We start from the raw sequence: 22,598 nt of genomic DNA, 5'->3' as shown, positions 1-22,598 counted from the left end.
AAACAAATCCCTTGTTAAGAAAGACTATGCAGATTATTCAGTACCTACTCTATGCCAGAAAACTTCATATAAGCTGTTTCACTTATACAACTGTGTGAGACAAGATTATTAACTCTGTTTTACGGATTGAAAAATGGAGGGTCAGGCTTATAAAAAAAATCTGCATGTTTCTAAGTGGTTGAGTCAGCTACATACCCAGATGTTATCTAATTCTATTGTGAAAACAGACATGCAGCAAATGAAACTGTGAATAGTTAAATAATGTATAATAAAACACACTACTACCATGTCATCAAAGACAATATGAAAAGCTCCACCAGAAGGTCAGTCTTTAGGAAATTACCTAGGTGGGCTATAATACTCTGCAGGTACTCATGATAGCTCGGGTGAAGGATTATGCTTTAGCAATTGGCTAAATGTGCACAAAAATAACCAGTTGACTTTTACCTGGTTTGGTATGCCAATCCCAACCTCCTGAAACATCTGGCTGAATGTTCACAGCAGGTGTACTAGAAGCTGCAAATGGGAAGAAAAAGAATCATAACAAAGTAACTGAGAACCTGCTTTCTTGAGTTCACACAGAAAAACACTGTCCCTTCCATGAAGCCTGCATGACCTGTACCAAGTGGGTCCCAAGTGATTCATCTCCCCTTCTAAGTTCTCCCAACATTCTGCAACACTGATATTTTCGTGCCTTCATCTATGGTTATTTACATTACAGTGGGTAAAACCCATATACTGTCTGTTTGTCTTCCAGAAGGAATATTGGCTTACCCATATTTTACTTCCATCCACACTTTGAATTAGTTCCTTGAAGACCTGAAAAATCTTATTTTTGTGTGTCCTACCTCTACATATAGCACAGTCAGTAGCCAATAAGAAAAGGTAAAAAGAAACTTAAACTCCATTTGCCTTTAGTTGGTATTAATAAGTGTATGAGAGCCATGATCAGCTTAGAACTGAAATTTTGTTTTATCTTCTGCTGTGACTGAACGAAGAATGATGAGTCAAGCAGAGCATGTATTGAGCACTAACTATATACATCATTTACCATGCTGGTGTCATAGTTCACTATCACTCAAAACTAACTGCCATTTGAAGAGAGATCATTCTGACCCCTCTCAAAATTCCAAATGTAGAATTTGAAAGAAATGTTCAGCTATAGAGAATCAGATGTATTAGAAGAATACACATTGGTAGAGTAAACTTTTGCTGAATACATAACACATAAATTATTGAGTTGATAAATACAATGGAAAGAAAAATCTAGAGTAAGGGCATGGAGATGAGTTATAATATGAAGTGAAGCAGTTGGAGACCTCACTGAGAAGGTGCCAGGGGAGCAAAGATCAAAGGAGGTGAAGGAGTTAGTCATGCCAATGCCTGGGGAAGAGAAGACAGCCAGTACAACAGCAAGAGGCCAGTATGGCTAGAATGGAGAGAGCAAGAGGGAGAGGATATGAGGTCACAGCACTGGAGTGCATGAGAGCACATGGGCTACATAGGCCATTTTGATGACTCTGGCTTCCATGCCGAGTGAGCAGAAACGACAGCTTTAACCCCTATCCCTGCATCTTTCTTCCCAAAGTAATTAACTTTCAATCAGGAGATTCTCTTCAGGGGCCACTACTCAAGGTGAGAGGTGAATTTCTTGTATGTTGTCCTATGACCCCACTTTAAATAGTTTGACATTTAAGACCAATTGGAAATCACCCATAAAAGTTTTTCTTTGAATGAGTTCTCATTTTCAGAATTTGGCCAATGTTGTACAACTATCCTTTGTTTGCATTTGCTTGGCTTCCAAGAAGTCAACCTGATGATGACTAGACTGCATTCACCTGGTGAGCTCAGGGTGCCTTCAACAATACCTCACCCTGCAGACTGAGGCCAGTAATGTTCAGTAGACTTCAGCAGTGAGAATAAGCTATAATTCTCTAGCTTGAAATCATTTGTCCTCCACTACAAAGCTCCAGTTTTAATCAGTGTTACCTAAATGATACCCTTTGTACTGAACAAATGGATAATTACTATTCTTTCCATATAACCTAAGTCTCTAATATAGAAATATAAAGTGGTCCTCATATGTAATTTTTAATTTTCTAGTGGTCACATCAAATAAGGCAAAAAAAAAAAAAAAACCACTGGTGGAAATAATTTTAATATATTTTATTTAATCCTATGCATTCAAAATATTACCTTAAGGGATCAATATAAATATACTAATGAGATATTTTACAATCTTTTTTGTATTAAGTTCTGAAATTTGTCATATATTTAATATCTAGAGAGTTCAAATCAGACTAGCCACATTTCCTGTGCTCAAGACAATCCAGAGCATTTAATATGTTACTGTAATTTTTGATTTCCAAAAGGGAGATGCATTATGTAGCTTTTCCCAAACAAAACAAATCACCTACAGGATGCTTTTATATATGAGGACCTATTAGTGTCTTGTGGAAAATGATGTTCCACTGAACACAATATAAAATACATTCTTATGGGGCACTTGGGTGGCTCAGTTGGCTAAGTGTCCAATTGTTGGTTTCAGCTCAGGCTATGATCTTGCAGTCATGAGATCAAGCCCCATATGGGGCTCTGCTCTCAGCAAAGAGTCTGCTTCAGATTCTCTCCCCCCTCTGTCCCTCTCCCTGCTCACACACTCTCTCTCTCTAAAATTAATAAATAATATCTTTTAAAAATTAATTAATTAACTAAAATACGTTCTTACCATGCACTGTAGGTGAAGGACTTCTTGTAGGCTGAAGAAAGGGGTCACTGGAAGCACTGGATGTGGTCAGAAAAGAGCCCAGCAAGTCTTGACCTGATGGTTTAGAAGGGGCTCCAAATGGGTCAAAGGTGGCACCTAGGCAACCAAATGAAAAACGTGTCTCTTTGTCCTGTGAGTTCATTCATTAAGTAAATATTGAAGAGTTGTCACTATAGGCAGGCATTAGACCAAATACTTGAAAAATGGGGATGAAGTCTGCCTCCTGAGCTGCCCCACAGCCCATCCCATCCTTAAAACGTCCCCCAGGCCAATGATGGAACCTAAGGATTTGACTGTACAGAATAATCCTATTTCTGTGGACAAAGGAGGACTGTAGATTTATCCACTGGATGATCTGTAAACACTATAAATGAGGACCTCTTGGGCCCTCTATAAATGACTAGCAAAACCATACTTGGGCCAAAAGAGATGCTCAATGAATAAACTGTGCTCCTACTGAATACATTAGTGGACAAATACTAGGTGGGGTAGCTCCGCTATCAAAGTGAACAGTAGAAAACCACACTGATCAGGTTTTGCTTCGTTTTGTGTTTTTAGTGGTTTCTGGTTCACTTTAAAGTTAGAAAGAGGAAAAATGAATGTTGCTATGCACAACTCAAATGCTTTCTCAAAACACCACCCCTTGATAACTTGCTAGAAACCAGATGCAGATTTAGTGAAGTGAGGAAAAGTCTGTGGATGTACTAAGAAGACTAGAACAAAGCGAGCAGCTGAGGTCTCCAGCAACAGTACAGTAAAACTAATATTGTATCATTTCTTAGGGCTTCTGTTGCCTTTCATAAAAAAAATACTTCAACTGATTCTCAGTCTCTCCCTGTCAGATAATAGAACTGGGTAAAAGGAAGCCAAGGATAGAGGAAACAGCCTGGATTTCAGGGGACCTGGGTACCACAGTGACTCCATCAATCCCGAATGTAGGAGCTTGAGCCTCAATATCCACATTCTATGATGTTAAGGCTCACTCTTACAAATAATGCCTTCAGTTGAAGGCTATAAATCAAGACCACTTCAGAGCCTAGCCTTCCGAGAACCAGAGGATTTGCTTGGGAAAGAAAGTCCCCAAAGGTTACCATATGAGTGGAGAGTGGAGACATTTCTCTTTACTCTTCCTAATGTGATGTCATCTTGGATAATGGTGATGGTAATAAGGGGCAGCTCAAATGCTTACCCACCTACAGTGTCTTACAAATTTCAAAAAACTGTGGATGATCATAGGTGGAATCTGTAGCAATGAGCAAAATGAAGCTGAACCACATGGGTGATAACTGCTCTACTATAGTCAGCTGTATATAGTCAGCTAGCATATGTCCCTTAAATGTATCTTGAGGTAAGCAAGTACTTCTCTGCATAATCAAAGTGTATTCAGAAAATTACAATTCCAGGAAAACATTACAGGAAAACTAAAGAGAGAGCTCTCAAGTGAAATGGCCCAGTTCTGGACCCTGGCCCCAGCACTTACTAGCTGTATAAATGTATGCCACTAATTTGGCCCTATGCCTCCGTTTCCTTAACTATAAAAATAGGGACAATAAGAGCACCTAATTACCAGGTTTTTGTAATAACTGAATCCATGTTCAGTGTTAAATTTCATATTAGGCAAACAGTAAGTACTCCTTAAATATTAGCTATTATGATTAGTAATAATTCATCAATCTACATCTCCAAGCAAACGTAACTGAAGCAGCTCAGGGATTGAAGCTTTGAGGAGAAAAAAAACAAAGAAAAGATGAAGAGCTCAAATATTGACTCTTACATTGTCCTACCAAAACAGACAACATTTCTATTTCCTCTTGGGTTCTCAGTTTAACTGAAGATAGAGACCTCTAAAAGACTTTCAGGGAGACCAGAAAAGTCTAGCTTACTAGGAAAGTTCAGTTGTGCCTGCTTGGCCCAAAATTTACAATTCAAAACTGAGAGGTACAGTGCAACACGGAAAAAATCACCTTCTCCCACTCTTAGGGTCGGAGATGCAGAGGTGGATGTGGCAGATCGGCGTGGTGTCGACTGGGCAGACGCAGGTCCACTTGGATGAAACATGTCTTCCACCCCTGACTGGCCAGCCTGGGCAGGCCCAGCTGCGGCTCCACCCCCAAACAGGTCACTCAGCAGTTCAGAATTGGTGGGAGGAGCCACTGGCGGAGAGAAGTTCTTACTCACTGCAGACCCTTCAAGGCCCAGAAGGTCCACATCCTCAGGTGGTGGGGGTGGAGGCGCAGCTGGCTCCTGCTGCTTTTTGCTGGGCTTTTTAGCTCCCTGTTGTTTGTCACAACTGGAACTGCCATGTGGACTGGAAAGGGTCAGAAGTTCATCGTCCGACTGCTCACTTTCTGGATTCACTAAGGCAGCATGATCCTCTTCACAGAATGATTTTTCTGATTTCTGATCTAAGGAAGGCAAAGATAAAGGGTTGGTTACTGGCCACAGCATTACTGATTTCTGTGAGTTAGAATTAGTATGTAACTCCAGAAAGAGGGAAGGAGCAGCCCTGAGCAAATGCTGCCTTTAGATCCTTATTAATAGAAAACTTGCCGTATTTCACATTGCATCCAATTGCCCTTTGTTGAGCATCTGAGGGGCAATATAGCATAATGGGGAAGAGGACGAACTATGGAGCCAGATAGCCTGGGTTTGAATCCCAGCTCTACTACCTACTGGTTCTGTGACATTGAGAAAATTCCTTTACTTCTCCTCTGTGTCTTGGTTTCCTTCTCAGCAGAATGGGGTAACAAAGAAACCTAACTCAGCTAGCTGCTGTAAAAATTACATGAAATGACATACAGAAAGTATCAGATAAATATTAAGTAGCACTTGAGTGTTTATGATTATGATTATTATCTTCCAGGTGCTATGTTAGGCACTTTGTTGAGAAAAAAAAAAAAAAAAAAAACAACCGTGTTATTTCCTAATCCTTTGCCAACTCCTCTCACTGTCTTTTCTTTTCCAGGCCTGCAGCCAAAAGCAAGTCTTTCCTCCCACAATCTGGAGTGGAAGCAAACCACACACACACCTAACAAGTGAACTGACAAGAGGCTCCATCCAGGATGGTCCTTATACCAACCTGAAAGGAGACCATTTCAGCATAAGATGGGCAGCAGGGAAGAAGCCTGTTCTGGGGAAGGAATGGAGAGGCTGGTGAGGGACTTACCAGGCCCTCCTTGAGACAGATCCTACAAGGGAATTTTGTTATTTAATGTCAAGTATACCCCCATTTCAAATCAAGTACAGATCCACATCCCTAATCCCTAATTCTGAAATACATAAAGTTATGAAAAGGGGAAGGTTTCCCTAAGTTTGGAAGAAATTCAGCTGATGGAAAAATCTAACCAGAACGGATGTGAAAGTATTTATAATCTTCATTTATCTCACCCGGTATTATTCTTTTCATATGTTTCACTACAGAAACATTAATATGTTCCATTATAAGTTGTCTGAGATGCTGCTGGGGGATGCTGAGTAATATACAATTTATGTACCCTATCATCTTTCTAAAATTCAAAAACTTTTGCAATTCCTAAATACTTCTGGTTCTGTGAGGTTCAGATAAGAAGCTGTGCATTTGTGCTAAAACCTATTTCAGAGCCTAACAGGAATGATTTCTAAATTACTTACTACAATGTCAGTGTGGAGGAAAAAGTGAAGTTTTATTAAAAGCCTTTATGTGAGGAAGGTAAGATACGGGGAGCTTGTTACTGGGAGGAATTGGGAAGTCTACCTGCTGTCTAGGTTTTGCTGGGCTTTCCAAATTTTTTGTTATTGGTCTCATTTCTCAGTAGGAAATTCTGAAAGTAAGGCTTTTAATTCAAAGGAATTCTGTGAAGTTTTTTTTTTTCACCAAATGTGGAAAACTTCATAGACAATGGGAATACCATCTTATGTTCACATAGCAGAGAAAGGTCAATCAAAAGAATGTTAACCAGAGCATTGCCAAAGCTATTTTCCTACCCCTTTCTTAGAGAAAGTCCTTGCAATTCAATTCTGCATTGGATCTTGCAGTTAACCTCAGCAAACTCTACAGCAAGGAGGCAAATGTATATGGACAGAATGCCAATGCCAGTCTACTAATGGCAGCAGTCTCAAATTTTACATTGGAAATATTCTAAAAACAACCCCAGGTTTGGCAGAAAAGGATACCATGATTGAGCCCAATTTCTGCCATGGCTGTTAAAGCACGTAGAAGAGACATATGGGCAAAGTGTTCCCCTTTTCTGCACCAGGGGAAGTTTAGATCTGCCCTGTTAGTGGTGAGAGCCCTCTAGGGGAAATGCCAGATTTTATATTTTCAGAATATGTACACAAGGGTAGGAGACAGAGTCCTTTATTAATTCGTGTGTTGGCATCATAAAGAGAAATCCTAGAAAATATCATGCTTATTCATAAATCCAGGAAAGATGGGATCCAAAACAGCACAGAGACAAAAGGTAGAATTTGGCTTAAAATGTTTTTTTTTACATTAGTCTAAGAGCACCCATGGAGTTGGAAATAGGGAAGTAATTTCAAATTGCCTGATTTGTAAAAGGAATGAGCACGGAGGGTGTGAAAGAAATAAGGAGGGACAAGGATGACTTCTAAGTGTTGTTCTCTTTGAGACTGCTTTGAGAACTAACCATGTTTATAGAAGAACCACATGACTTAAGGATCTAACCATGTAACTCAGAGAAGTGCTTGGAAGTACCTTGCCAACAGAGAGAGGAAAAGAAGCCACCTTGCCCAAAATGCCTGGGGTTGTCTGGAGGGATGTCTATTGGAGCCTGTCCTGCAAGACAAAAAGCCATGTGGCATCAATGAAAATATAGGAAATAAGTCAAAGTGATAACTAACACAGAGGCTTTGTCCTGAAAACAAAACCAGCAGGGGACTCATACCTCCTAACACCAGAGTATCTTGATGCTCCTGGTGAGAAGAGAAGAGAATGCTGGGATTGACATCTTTTGTGCAGTAATGTTCCCATGGTGGGGTTAAGTCTATCACTTTGTCGTGAGTCTGTAGTTCTACATCTAGAGTCACCTGAAATAGCTGAGGATATTTTTCTGGTACATCACATGCATCCAGCTCAGGCCTACACGGGAATTTAAAAGAATAAGATTCGTAAAAACAATGAAATCAGTAGGATGTTCAGCACAGAAACCATTGTAGGTTGATTCAGGTTAACCCTGAGACTCATTCCTAGGGAGAAAGCAATCATTAACCAGTTAAGTTACTTTACTGTTCTGAGCCTGTTTTCCTCATGTAGAGAAAAAGGAGAATAAAGCCCAAAGAATTTGGATACTACTGTGTATGAAAGCATTCTAGGGACGCCTGGGTGGCTAAGCAGTTGAGCATCTCCCTTTGGCCCAGGGCGTGATCCTGGGGTCCTAGGATCGAGTCTCACATCGGGCTCCCTGCAAGGAGCCTGCTTCTCCCTCTGCCTATGTCTCTGCCTCTCTCTGTGTGTGTCTCTCATCAATAAATAAATAAAATCTTTAAAAAAAAAAAAAAAGGAAAGAAATAAAGCATTCTAGAAGGAGGGCTGATAGATCCACGCAGTATGCATGGGCAAGGCCAAATCAATTGTCAACTTAATGAAATAGGCCCCAGCTGCCACCCTGAGCTCCTGAATGTCTACCCCTACCCTCATCCTATCTCCCTGGCTTCAGCCATCCCTCTGAGCTCCCTGGACCACACCATAATAATGCAACTAAGGTTCACCGTCTGGGATAGAAGGTTACCCTGCTTCAGTGCTATGGCCTGGCATCCTGTCTTAAGGGTCATTGCTCATATCATACCACAGATTAAACTGCCATCCCTGTTGAGAAGCACAAAGGGATATACAGATGCAAAGGGTAATGGTATTGATACTTTGTTTCCACTTTGTCCAGTCTTGTTCCCTCATATGATCCTTCAGTCCTTTCTATTTGAAGTCTTTGATCCATTATTGTTCAAAACAAATTATACCCAATTGCAAGTTCCAAATGCAGCCAGGCTCTCTGTGCTGCTAAGCTATACTCTTAACAGTCTTGTACCACAGGATTCCAGGGGATGCTGCAGCAAAGAGCCAATGAGCCTTGGGCACTTGGCTCTCAGCATTTCACAGCTGCTTGTATTGAAAGGGGTGTTCCATCCATGCAGAACTCACTTGGTGAACTTTAAAACTGTGGTTTCCAGTGGTATGAATCCAGTATGAAACTGAAGCTGGAATATCTGGGTGTTGGTCACCTAAAAATACATGAGAGAAGCATATTACAATCAGCCAGTGAAAAGGGAACTGGATCAAAAGATTGTATTTTGGGGAGCTGTGCACCTTCAACTGTTTTGACATTTGAGCCTTTGTTTACTATAAATACTAAATAACCTTCCCATTTAGAAATAGCTTAGAGTCATTTCCAGCCTCTTTTCCACGAGCCCTGCTTTGGTAAGCCATTTCCTCTTCCCCTAATGTCCCATGTTGCTGCACATTGCCATACTTTGGCTCATTCCATTCCTTCTACCCAGGATGCCTCTGCTCCAACCTGATGAACTCAACCTTCAAGGGCCACCTTACAAGGTCATATCCTCTCTGTAGCCTTTCTGTAGCCACCACTGGCTAAAATGAATCATTCCCACTATAGCATCTCATCCTATCTCTACTGTGATCATGGATATTCGGACATGTGGTGAATTTCTCCTGCTAGGCTGAGCTCCCTAAGGGCAGGAACCCAGTCTTATTCTTGTTTGTCCTAAACTCCTAAGGCAATAACTGGCACAAAGCATGCATTTAGCAAATATTTGATGAATTAAAATACAATTACTTATAAAATTAATCATAATATCCAAAAAGAGGCAAGACCCAAATGTCTATCAACTAATGAAGAGATTAATGAAAGGTGATATAGCCATAATGGAATATTAATTGGCCATATAAAGGAATGAAGCACTAATACATGATACAACATGGATGAATTTCAGAAACATTCTGCTAAGTGAAAGAAGCCAGTCACAAAGGACCACATATTGTATAATTCCATTTATATGAAATGTCCAAAATAGGCAAATCTATAGAAACAGAAAGTAGATTAGTGTTTGCTCAGAGGATGGAAGAGGGGATTGAGCAGTGGCCACTAATAAGTATAGTTCCTTTTGGGGATGACAAAGATGTTCTGGAATTATATAGTAGTGCTGCATAACCTTTTAAAAATGCTAAATATAATTGTACTATATACACTAAAAGTGAATTTTATGTTATGTGAATCTTATTGTAATAAAAAAATTGAAAAAATATAATTACTTAACCCCACATCCTTAACAGAAATATCTCCTCTCACACTGATCCAGATGGAACACTATAAAAAGGGCACAAGCTTCTAAAGAGCAAGGTTTGCTAGAAGTTCTAGGGCTGTCAGCTTCTGGCAAAGTTATCATGCCAAAAACCAGACAAATCACAACCTCTCTGAGTCTCACTGCCTATAAAATCAGGGAAATGGGCATAAGTAATCTTTAAAGACTCTTTCTAATACTAAAACTGTAAATCATTCAAACTCAAAGTGATGCAGAGAAAAGACTCTAAAATATTCCTTATACTAAGGGATGCCTGGCTAAATCAGCCGGTAAAGCACGTGACTCTTGATCTTGGGGTTCAAGCTCCACACTCGGCATAGAGCTTACTTTAAATAATAAAATAAAATAAAATAGTCTTATTAAAGGCTCAGAAGAATTTATGCCATGATTCTTCCTGAAACCATACCTTAGCCTGTAGCCGGCTCCCGATGGTTGACCTCAAGTGATACATGGAAACAACCACGTCTCCTTGCACAGTGATGCTCAAGGGAATAAAGATTTTTCCATCTTGGACACGATATTCTCTTTAAATAGAGACACAAATATACATTGAAAGAGTCTAATCTTGTATAATCACATAGGTATAATCCTCTGTGGCTCTGGCCAAGGACCTGTTTCCCAAGCCTGGACCCAAGAACCATTTCTTATCTGAGCAGAGTCAGGAGTACAGCCATGGGTGCAAACTGGTTCTGTTGTGGGATTGTATGGGTCTAATGCTAGGTCCTCTCTATCTCTATCCTATCTGGATTTCCAGATAAATTGACTGCCATCCCTACTTTGCAGCTCTCATAATCCTCAAATATACCTAGCCCTAATGTATTTGTCATTTCCTAACTTAAATTAATAGTAAAAGCAGGGACAGAGGGAACAAAAATATCCAACTCAGATCAGTATAGAAATTGCAATGCCATGGTCTATGAGGATCTTGGATACCAATCCCCAAATTCAATCTATTCCAAACTAACTTCATTTTATGTTACCATCCACTTGCTTCTCTCCACACCACCCCTTCAGCCACCTGCCACTGGCACCTGCTTTTTATTTGTGGATTCTATAACGTCTTTAATTACATCACTGTCTACCTACTTGCTCACTCAGAAACTTCATTCATCCCTGATTCTTCCCTCATCCTCACCAAATCTCATCAAGGTCACCTCTTTCTTAAATGTGCAGGTCCTCTGTCCCCATTACTGTCTTCATCCTCATTACAGCTCATGTCAGTCCCTTAGCTGGTATCTCCATTTGAGAGGGAGCTATAGCATCGCTCTATTTAGTTGTGCTTTTCTGTAATTACAACCTACGCTTAACTTTTTTTTTTTTTTTTTTTTTTTTTAGTACCAGCCATGTCACAGTAATGTAGTTCTCACAGGAAGAATATGATCCAACTTACACAGGAATTGAGCAATTTACAAGAAGTGAAGAAAAGTATCATGACTTACTTCATTCGTTCAAAATCTGCACAGGTTGTATATATTTTGGTTTCTCCAATCAATACATCACAGTAAGGACGACATCCATTTCTCTGTTTGTTAAAAAAAGGAACTGGACTGACAGTGATGGACTTAATAGTGAGAGGTTTGAAGTGAGGGCGATAGGGTTTGTCTGCTAGGAGGTCACACATATAGCCCAGATATCTGAAACATAAGATTCACATTCTGTTAGTGCCCAGTACACCAGAAGAAAAGAAGCAATCTTTGCCATGAAGTCTGTTCTTATAAATGACTAACTTATAATAACAATTTACTGTGTAATTTCCTTAAACGTTAACTACCAAAAGAGGATGTGGCCAAAAATTTAGGAAAGCTTTCAGCTGGTAACATCGCTATATGTCCCCCCAAAGAACTGATAAAGGGGTATTTATTAAATGAAAAAGCTTATGGGAGTCTTATACTAGCTCGATATTTGCACCTCTGTTCCTATTTGATCGACCAGATTCAGTTTATCAGCTAAAGGCTGGCTCCGGAAAAATTTTAGAATTTATCATCAGAAGCACTTTTAATCCAAAAAAAGTAAGGAGAAGTTATTTAAAAGAAGAAACTGTGACTAACAGAATATAATAAGGTCAATTCCTTTTTCTAAGGGCACAATACTTGTTGAAGACATTTGTCCCTACCCTGCATCTAGCTTACTTTACCTCCTGTGAGATGGCGACAGCCCAATTCCGGGTCGCTTTGCATATAACAATCGCACAGCTGGGCCAGGAGTAGAGTAGAGATTACAGAAAATGAACATAGCACCAACCAGAATTGACGATGCTGCCCGTCCATCCTGCCAAGGAAGATACGTAAACCTGTCACAAACATGAGCCAATCAGCCACTCACCACCGAGAACGGCTGTACTGGAGGTTAAAAGAGAAAATCACTTAATAGAATGATTTTCAGTTCAAAAGTATGCACTTGAAAAACCAAACTCTGTCCCAGGTCTTCAAATCACAAAGTGGCAAGAAAGAGTTATTCTTAGGGTGAAATTAACTCTCTGCTAACCTAAGAAACCAAGCAACATAAATTTGATTCACATAGATTGACTGAAAAACAATTTAATCTTCAAAGTAGCTTTGGACCTGTAGGGTCAGAACTAGTTGTTGAGGTCTCTTGGTGACAGGCCGGAGGTAGAGTTCACAGATTAGGTAAATACTGCTTTCTGGAATATGCTATGTATATATTTCACCCAAGGTATGTTCCTAGAAAATATCATAGAAAATAAAGAAGCTTTGTATGATTCAACCACATTCAATGGAGAAACATACACAGTTACATTCCTGACAGATGGTGACCCAGGCTCTTCTAGAATATTTTAAGTGACATGGAGCTTGCTGCTACTTGGAAGAAGCCTAGTCCATCTTATAAAGTTATCCTTATTCAGGATAAAGTTCTTTATCTTGAGTAAGTTGAGTTGAAGTCTATTCTACTCAGTGATCCTCATTCTTCCTTCTGTCAGGAAAAAGTAAACCTACTTCTTTCTCCCTGGGAAAGCCTTTCACATATCTGAAATACCCTCCCTTTCCACCAGCTCTTCTATTTTCCAGGTTAAAAACAATCTGTGATGGCTAATCTTCTGTGTCAATTTGACTGGGCTAAGGGATGCTCAGATAGCTGGTAAAAATGTTATTTCTAGATGTGACTACAAGGGTGTTTCTAAAAGAGATTAGCATTTGATTCAGTAGACTGAGTAAAAAAAGATACACCCTCAGGGATGCCTGGGTGGTTCAGTGGTTGAGTGTCTGCCTTTGGCTCAGGGCATGATCCCAGGGTTCTGGGATCGAGTTCTGCATTGAGCTCCCCGGAGGGAGCCTCCTTCTCCCTCTACCTATGTCTCTCTCTCTCTCTCTCTCTCTCTCTCTCTGTGTGTGTGTGTGTGTGTGTGTGTGTGTCTCATGAATAAAGCAATAATTTTTTCAAAAAAAAAGATACACACTCATCAATGTGAGTGGGCATCATTTAAACTGTTGAGGACTGAACAGAACCAAAAAGTGAAGGAAGGGCGAATTTTCTATCTTCTTGAACTAGAGATGTCTATCTTCTTCCCTAGGACATCAGAACTGACCCAGGACTCAAACTGAATTACATCACCAGCTTTTTTGGTTCTCTTGCAAAGAGCAAAAAATTGTGGGACTTCTCATCCTTCATAAGTGCGTGAGCCAATTAATTCCTATAATAAACACATTATATGTTGGTTGTTTCCCTAAAGAACCCCAAATAATACACGGTTCCTTTGATTCTTTCCCATTTGACATTGCATTTTTAGAGACATCATTTGGCGAACTTTCTCTGAATAGATTTGTTTTAAAACAACAACCTTAAATGTGCTACCCAGATGTGAAATACAAGATATGAGATACATTCCAACCAAATTAGAGAGGAGAAGAAATATCTTTCTTACTCTGGACACTATGCTTTTACGAACATAACCTCAGGCCAAACTAGTTTATATGCAGCTAAGTCACACCATCAGCTCTTAATGATCTTCCTATCCACTAAAACCCCTAGTTCTTTTTTAAATGATGTGTTAAGCTAAGAGACAAATATATTTAATCTTTTACAACAAGATTCAGGACTTCACATTTATTCTGTGTTTAATTTCACATTGTTAGCTTCTTTTAAATAATCAACCTGCAATGGCTTTTAAAATCCAGATTCATTACATGACCCTCCCAGTTCTGAGAAAATTAGTAAGTCTTGATCTTCACATCATCATCATTTTTTAAAAGATTTTATTTATTCATGAGAGACACAAAGAGAGAGAGAGAGAGGCAGAGACATAGGCAGAGGGAAAAGCAGGTTCCATGCAGTGAGCCCGATTTGGGACTTGATCCCAGGACTCCAGGATCATGCCCTGAGCTGAAAGCAGATGCTTAACCACTGAGCCATCCAAGCGTCCCATCATCAACATTTTTAATTAAAAAAGCAACCAAATGTAACCTTCTCCTGGAAGGATGCTGATCCATTAATCACCTACCTTTGGAAGCAGATACTGAGCCACAATCCAACTAAATGTATAACAACCTAGCCCAAATTTCTCTATCTTGATAAGAAATTGGGAAATATCTTGCAGGAATCGAATAAACTGTCCTTACTAATCAATTGGTCTTGTTGCAAAAGTTCAGTTGTTTTGACATGTGTGCTCATAAGGAAGCAATGCGGACTTCTTTTTCCTAAGAGTTTAAAATCATCTGTACAAAGATTTATATTAGAATTTTGCCTTGAATTGCCATCAAGTTCACCAGCCTGTAACTTCCCAGGATCAACCTCCTCTATCTTTTGGAAAAACTCTGCTGTCTTTGTTTGCCTGGCACCTCTATTTCCTGTTTCTTCATGTTACATAAAGAGTCCATGATTGCTTTTCCAAGGGCTCTCAGCATTCTGTCACAGAATTTAAGTCTAGAGAGTGAATTATTTTTCAGTACTGTGAGGTTCTTTTCATATCTCACTACCTACCAGCTGTGCCTTTATGATCATTGTTACTCCTTTCCTAGCCTGACATTTGTTCCCCTGATAGAGAAAACAGAATAAAAGGGTTAAGATTATACCATGTGCTTCAAGCATTTGTTATTGTCCATATTCCAAGGACAGTTTTTTTAAAGACATTTTAAATCTTTATTCCTTTTAGATTTAGCCTTCCTGATACTCTTAACTGATTCATGGCTCGTGGATATGTGTCCCCTCTTTTTATCTACCACACAAGTCCTTTTAAAAAGTCTAATCAATTTTTTACTGAAAAATTAATATATGCTAATTATTTTTAATAAATATATACGATAAAAATAAAAGCTCTCACTTCCAGCTTCAATTCCATTTCCCAAAGACTTGGTGCAGATGTCTGACTCATGCGTATCTTTTTTCAGTGAGCCAGAGAGCAGCCCATGGTGTCATAATCCTTTGTCTGCTTTTTTCTTCTTTGTTGGCTTTTTATTCTTCATGATTGTATCTGAAGAATGGGAAGCCTCAGGTCTCTCTTGATCCATCTCCCCTTACAAGGCTGTCAGACTTTGGCTCTCTGAACTTTTAGAAAGCTCTTGAGTGAAGAGAAAATCACCAAGGTGCCTAACGCCTGCTTAGTCTCTGAAAGTAATCTGTTCCATTGTACAATATGTTGTGCCTCCAAAGGAAAACACTTTGGCCTTCTGCATTAAACTCCTATGAACACCAAGTGTTTTTCCTTTGTTGCCAAGAGTTTGGGAATGTGAGATGGAAAGAAGAAAATATGTTCTTTAGCTTTCTTCCCTCTTTTAGCCAACTGGCTCTCAAGAAGGAGAGAGAAAATTGTCAAGTAATCATAGAGCAAAAAAAAAAAAAAAAAAAAATACACCCTGAAGTTTATAAAAGCAATGAATAGTTACAGTATTTATACTCAGATTCCATTTGTGTGTTCATTTGTTCATGTATTCAATCATTTTTTCAAACCTTTCATACTCGGGGTGAAAAGGTAAAGAAGACACAGTTTTTGCCTGCTTACAGTCTAGTGGAAAAACAGGCAGATCACCAGATTATGATGATGCCACTGAGATAGATAGTCAATGGGAATGTCCATAGAGTCAGAGATTTTACCAGAAGTTGAGTTTTAAACAGTAGGTAATAGGCTACCAGAGAAGAATTGGGGAAAAGGACTCTTAAGTCAGTGATCTGAAAAGTCATCAGTCTCACTAGGAATTGTGATAAAATACAGTCAATCTATGTGACCACGTACAAGGGCATAGAGGTCTTCTTATTTTTCATTTTTATTCAAGCACAAAAAATTCCAATGTGTTTATCAATTTTATTCACACAGGATTCAATGGTATTTTTGCCTATGTACCCATAGTCCTTGTTTCTACTTCTTTTATAATACTTAGCACATTCTAGAGACCCTATAATTTTATGTATATATCTGCCTCTCTCAAGCTTTAAGGCAAGAATAATAAATTCCTCCCTCATTTTTTATATCCTAAGTAGGGATTCAATAAATGCTTATTTAGCTTAAATGTTACCTCTCCACCATTCTCTATAGAGCCAGCTGTATTTGTCCAAACCAAACCTAACTAGCACAAATGACAACAACAACAATAAAGGTTACTCACCAAGCAGTGGACAACACAGACATTTTTGGGATTCTGGAGTAGCCAATTATACATATTCCGACACACAGCAAAAAGGTTGTGCAGACTGGGGGCCTGCCTGATGGGCCAACTGCACTCTGACACCTAAGGAAACAGAGCAAAAGGAAATGAATTCCCAAGCAACTCCTCTTCATAAGGAGCTGTCGCACCAAACAACTTCTGAAATATGATACCATATTCTCTTTTAATATAGACAGGAAGAGATGGGAACAGGGTCCAAACACAGAAAAAAGAGTTGTTTAATATAGCAATTTCTTAATTAAAAAATTCCATTCTAGTAAAGATATAAGAACGCATATTAAAGTATGTCTTAAATAAAAATAGACCATTAAGGGGCTCCTGGGTGCCTCAGTTGGTTAAGTGACCGACTCTTGATTTCTGCTCAGGTCATGCTCTTAGGGTCGTGAGATCAAGCCTGCATTGGGCTCTGCACTCAGCACAGAGTCTGCTTAAGCTTCTCTCTCTCCCTCTCCTTCTGCCCCCTCCCCCTCCCAATCCCTTACCCGCAGGCACACTCTCTTTCTCTCTCTAAAAAAAAGACCATTTAAACTACATATTTGGATTTTTAAAAATTCTATGAGATTGCATTTCATTTCTATTATGTATAAAATGTTTTGACGTGCCTATTAGATATTTAATTATAGTATTACCTTATAAATTCTGGATTATCCCTAATTTTATACCAGTTCTCATGAGAACATGAAAAGAGTTGCAGAGTGAGCCAAAGGTACCCTTGCTTGGAGCGCTAATTTCTTCCTGCCTTAATGAGGGAACTCACAACTCCTGGGGGTAATATTTAGTATTTTCATTCATCTAACACATGTGTTCACTGAACTCATTACAGAGCATTGACTATGTTCCTGGAATTATGTTTGACTCTGAACTATACACAATCATAAAAGTCAGGTATTAATGTGCTCCCCATTCTACAGATGAGAAAACTGACTCTCAGAGGCTGTCTTGTCTAAAGTCATACTGCCAGTCAGTACCAGCAGCGCAACCCAGATCTTCTGAATATAAATCATTGTGAGACAACAGTATACTGGTAAAGATTAGCATTTGCTCAAAATATTGGGCATGAACTCTAAATGATTAGATATTTACTAATTTGGGTAATAAAAATAAAGAGAAGGTTAGACGTGGGCAAACTTGGTGACCTCTTTTAGTCTTTCTTCCTTCATAAATGTGGTGAGTGGTACCTCCTGCCTCATAGGGTGTAGTTAGTACATAAGGATATATTTTAAAGGCTCAGCTCAGTATCTGACACACACAAAGTGATTAAGGAATGTTAACTGTTATGATCATTATTTATCAGGTAACTGCCAATGCAAAGCTCTGAGTTCAGATGAAGCCAGCCTTGTTTGAATAAAATGAATGAAACCCTGTTTGGCAAGAATGTAGACTGAAGGGCCAGATCATACAAGGTCTTGTTAGAAGCTGGGAGAATATTTAAGAAGGAGAGTGACTCTCATCTATATTTTCCAAAGATCTCTTAGGATCCAATATGGAGACTGGATGTGGATGATATGAGAGTAGCCAGGAAGAGTAGTCAGGAGGCCACTGAAGAGTCCAAGTCAGGGATGATGGTGGCTTGGGCTAGATGAGTGGCAGTGGGGTGCAAAAAGACTTGATGGATTCAAGAATTAGAGATGAAGTGGAATTATTTGTTCATATGTTTTGGAGACTGATTGTATGGGGGCAGTGAGTAAGTGTGGAAAGATGTACTTATGAGATGAGGGAGAAAGAATGAAGGACGGCTCCCAGATTTCCAGCCTGGAATGGCTGGATAAAAGGATGGCAGGTGCCATTTGCTGAGATAGGGAATTCTGAAGAAAGACTAGGTTTTATATGGATGGTGTTACCAGAAAATACTCTGCAACACTAACACCACTGGCCTAAGAAAACCCAAGTGTCTCAAATTCCTAATGTTTAACAGTGGGGAGAGAGGCAGGAGCAATCTATTTGGTTGCCTTTTTCTGGTAACCAGATAATCAATAGTCAAAATATAAATGGGAAATGCTGTGTGGTCTCTGTAGAGCTGACATCTAAAAGCAAAGACATGGAGTTTCTCTCTCTGGGGTTGTCAAGAAAGCCCAATATTTTAGCTTAATTGGTAACATTTCTCTACAAGATGATTATAGAGAAATGGCAGGGGATCTTTCAGGTACTTTTCAGGTACTCACTTCCCTATGCCTTTCAGCAATGACAGGTGTGGTTTATTAAACAAAGTAGTTGAAATGCTTGACATAGCTACCAAACAATCCAGGGTGACCCACCACTGGGCTTCTGTCAGCTTAAACTCCGTATCAACTTGCTCTTTTTACCCAACATGAATCAGGGCTGTTTCTGGCCCATTCTTTACCTCAAAATGGATGCCTAACTGATGTGTTCTTAAGGGATGGAAATTATATATTGATCTTTTTTAAAAAAGAATAGCTGGGAAGATAAATTTTATTTTACCATCAGAGAAATTGCAAAGTGTACATTTGTACAAACTGGTTCTTATCCGCAATGTTTTATCTTCCTTTGGTAAATTTGTATTCCTCCATTAAAACCCAAGTTTAAGTGCTCTTTTGTTTCTCACAGTTTCTCTAACACCCACAGGCAGAAATCTTAACTTAGTTCTTCGTACCCATGCTCTTGTCCATTTTCATCTATTAAAATTTTATCAGTAGAGCAACATGGTTGAACCCATGGGCTGGGGGTTTTCACCTTTGCTTCACCGCTTATAACCAGATTCACATTAGTCAAGTTACTGATCTTTCAGAGCCTAAAATCTCTCGTATGTAAAGTTAAAGTGGGCATTTACAAGACTGTTAGGAGAATTAAGTAGCACAGCATAAGCACAGAGAGTGCCAGCTTATTGTCCAACTGTACTCAAATTAACTCTTTACATTTGTCTCCCCCTCTAGACACTAAGCCCCATGAGAAGAGACACGATAACTTATTCATTTTGTAACCCCAAAGTCATGTCCGTATGTTAGCTGAATGGCAGGTGCTCAGAAGATATTTGCAGAGTGAATGAATGAGTGAAGTAACAAAGGATTGAACCCCATTTGGCAACTCCTTCTTGTACTAAGATTTGTCTACATGTACAATATCTCAGGGAAGGAACAGGTGAATCAATTTTGTTGTTGTTTTAGGTTGCAATCATGTAAAAGTATGAATAAACTGTTTTTCCATGCAGTATTTTTAAACCTCGTAGAAGCTGTCAACCATACAAACACTTTAAATGTCAATATCTGCAATGAGTCTCAGCTAAATTGTTCTTAGCACAATAGGCTAAAAGCTCCAGAATCATTAATCAATCAAGTAAATAATATTAATTTAAAGTACTCCATAATTACATATTTACTTGATACATAATTATACACCATTAAGCAAACATACAATTAGAATTTTTTTAAAGCATGTACTCTGTATAAAAGGGAAGAAAACCACTAAGGCATAAACAAAACAAAACAAAACAAAAAATTTTAAGGAATTGCAATTCACTGCAAGTTATTTTTGCAGCTCCCTGGGTCTCACAGGTTCATGCAAGAAGCACAATCCTTGGGTATGTGACACTTCACAATGCTATCTCCAGTCTCTAAACATCTCCCAGAGCCACTAAGCATCAGAAAACGCCATATGGATTACAGGCTGCCATGATACCACCCAGTGGGGAAAGAAGCCAAAACAGCACCAGGGCTGGATGCCATTCCGTTTTCATCTCTCCATCACCCCAAGCATGAGATAAAATGGCAGAAGCATCCCACTTGCTGAGCATAAGAGCAGACGGCACTAGAGAGAATCAGACTCAAGAGCCATATCCAGGATTTTAAGAATCTGCTACATCATTTTTGGAAAACAAGGTATTTCAGTCAATCATTTAATGTGGCATTTTATTATTACTAACATTAATCATTAACTACCCATTACCAACTGTTTTCCATAGGACAGACACTGCTATCAAGTTTATCCCTTACAGCAAACCTACAGAAAAAAACTTCTAAGTATTTGCAACGTAGATTTTGGTATTGTCAGCCCCATTTTATACAGGAGAAAACAGTACCTTGGGTGAAGTGAAGTGATTTAACCAGGAAGAAAACAGTTGAGATGTGAACCTAGGGTGATTTTTAAAGTTTAAAATTTGTGTATATGCTATAATTTCATATCAATAAAAAAAAATAGTAAGAGTCATGTACTTTCTATCCTATCACACTATCTGATAGTTGGTTGTTGACTGTAATTCCATCTTATACTTGTGGGGTGGTTATGGCTTCAAGTGATGGCTATATTTTCTAAGATTAAGATAATTCATTGAAGCCTGCAGAACTAGAGTGTGGGGATCACTGGTCCTCCGGCTTCTAGGCCAGGGTTTTTTTTTTCCTACCTCATTTTGCCCCATCCTTAGCTGTGTTAGCTGTAAAGTCACTCCTCTATAGCCAACCCTTCTCACCCACCAGTGAACCAAAGCCAAACAACTGGGAGCTATGGTGACCTCTTTGGTGAGCTCTGGAAGGAAAAGGAAAAGAAATAAAGAAACAAATAGAAGACTGACCTTTAAGATGTTCAAGTTGATAGCATATTCCCCCCAAAATCAATTTGTTCTCCAAGGGGAAGAAATCCTATAAGATCATGTAGTTTAGAAACAGTCAAAATGAAGAAAGGTCTTAAAGGAACCACTGGGTTTAATTTTTCTATGCCCCTAACAGGGTTCCTTCAGCATACTCTCCTTCCACTTGAACAGAGGAAAAAGGATGCTCAAAGGGGCACTGGAGCGCTATCAGAATGTAAGAACTTCAGGACCAGGTTAAACTTAGTAGCCATTCATCCAGTTTTCCACTTCCTGCCAACAGCAATGCTGAGAAATGTGTAAAGCAGTGGTTCCTGATATTCTGAGCAGTTCTAAACCTGTGCAGAGTAAACCAGTATACCTGCACCCACAGAGTGAATAGGTACAGTGTTTATTTGAGAGATGATGGAAAAGGTTGAGTATAGACAATGGTGATGGTTACACAGTATTGTGAATGTATTCAATGTCACCGAACTGTATTCTGACCAATGCTTAAGATGGTGTATGTTCCTGGCATGTATAGTTTATCACTAAAAAAAAAAAAGAAAAAAAGGAAGGAAGGAAGGAAGGAAGGAAGGAAGGAAGGAAGGAAGGAAGGAAGGAAGGAAGGAAGGAAGGAAGGAAAGAGATGGTTAAACTCTCTGAAGCCCATCCATGGATCTGAATATACAGTGGACCTGGATTTCTTTAACTGAGATTAGGAACATCTGGTTCAGATAATGCATCTCACTGGTCTCCAGGACTCTCCTGTCAACATCGGTAATTTTTATTTCCTCAAGGTGGAAACTGGCTAAGACTAGTATGAAAACTGATGTTAAATACCTCTGGTATAGTTCTGAAGAGGTATTTTAGCACCTCACTTTGAAAGCGGGGCAATCTGCCAAGTACTGTTTTGAGTTGGGACCTCTGTTAAAATGGAGACTAACTATGAGTCCTATTCTAACATTCTGCTACACATGCACATACTAAGGAAACTGCTATTTGATTATTTCATATGATTCCTATCAAACCATGTGGCTTCCAAGCATAAAAGCTAATCACAATACAGAATGACTCCCCTCAGCAAAGTGAAATCTTCCTGGAAACAGCCTGTTTCTGCCACTACCACGCATATCCCCAAACACACATCACATAATAAAAATGTAAAGTGACTCAGTTCAGATATACACAGAGCTAGACTCCTGTGAGTCTCTAAATAAAACCAGTCTCATGTTTGGTCTTTTCCAACATTGGTATTTATGGAAGACTCTGCCATCTACATTAATTCTTTTTAATTTTTTTAAGAAGATTTTATTTTTAAATAATCCCTTACACCCAACATGGGACTTAAACTTACAACCCTGAGATCAAGAGTTGCATGCTCTACTGA

The 22,598-nt window shown here is 39.1% G+C and overlaps 1 protein-coding gene across 6 annotated transcripts in view; it reads right to left on the bottom strand.

Annotated features, from left to right (window-relative positions):
• DNAJC6 (DnaJ heat shock protein family (Hsp40) member C6) overlaps nt 1–22,598 on the bottom strand; it is a 140,277-nt gene that overhangs the window by 16,435 nt on the left and 101,244 nt on the right. For all 6 annotated transcript variants that reach the window (XM_077892151.1, XM_077892149.1, XM_077892150.1 and 3 more), the window contains 10 exons: nt 16,633–16,755; nt 12,213–12,346; nt 11,518–11,712; nt 10,485–10,602; nt 8,901–8,980; nt 7,651–7,844; nt 7,461–7,541; nt 4,732–5,172; nt 2,729–2,863; nt 448–516 (listed from right to left, as the gene is read on the bottom strand). In XM_077892151.1, coding sequence (XP_077748277.1) covers nt 448–516; nt 2,729–2,863; nt 4,732–5,172; nt 7,461–7,541; nt 7,651–7,844; nt 8,901–8,980; nt 10,485–10,602; nt 11,518–11,712; nt 12,213–12,346; nt 16,633–16,755 — 1,570 coding nt within the window. The remainder of the gene's footprint in view (nt 1–447; nt 517–2,728; nt 2,864–4,731; nt 5,173–7,460; nt 7,542–7,650; nt 7,845–8,900; nt 8,981–10,484; nt 10,603–11,517; nt 11,713–12,212; nt 12,347–16,632; nt 16,756–22,598) is intronic.

The sequence above is a fragment of the Canis aureus genome, chromosome 3 (genome assembly GCF_053574225.1).
Source record: "Canis aureus isolate CA01 chromosome 3, VMU_Caureus_v.1.0, whole genome shotgun sequence".
Classification (NCBI taxonomy): domain Eukaryota; kingdom Metazoa; phylum Chordata; class Mammalia; order Carnivora; family Canidae; genus Canis; species Canis aureus.
This window is presented reverse-complemented; position numbering and strand designations above follow the sequence as displayed.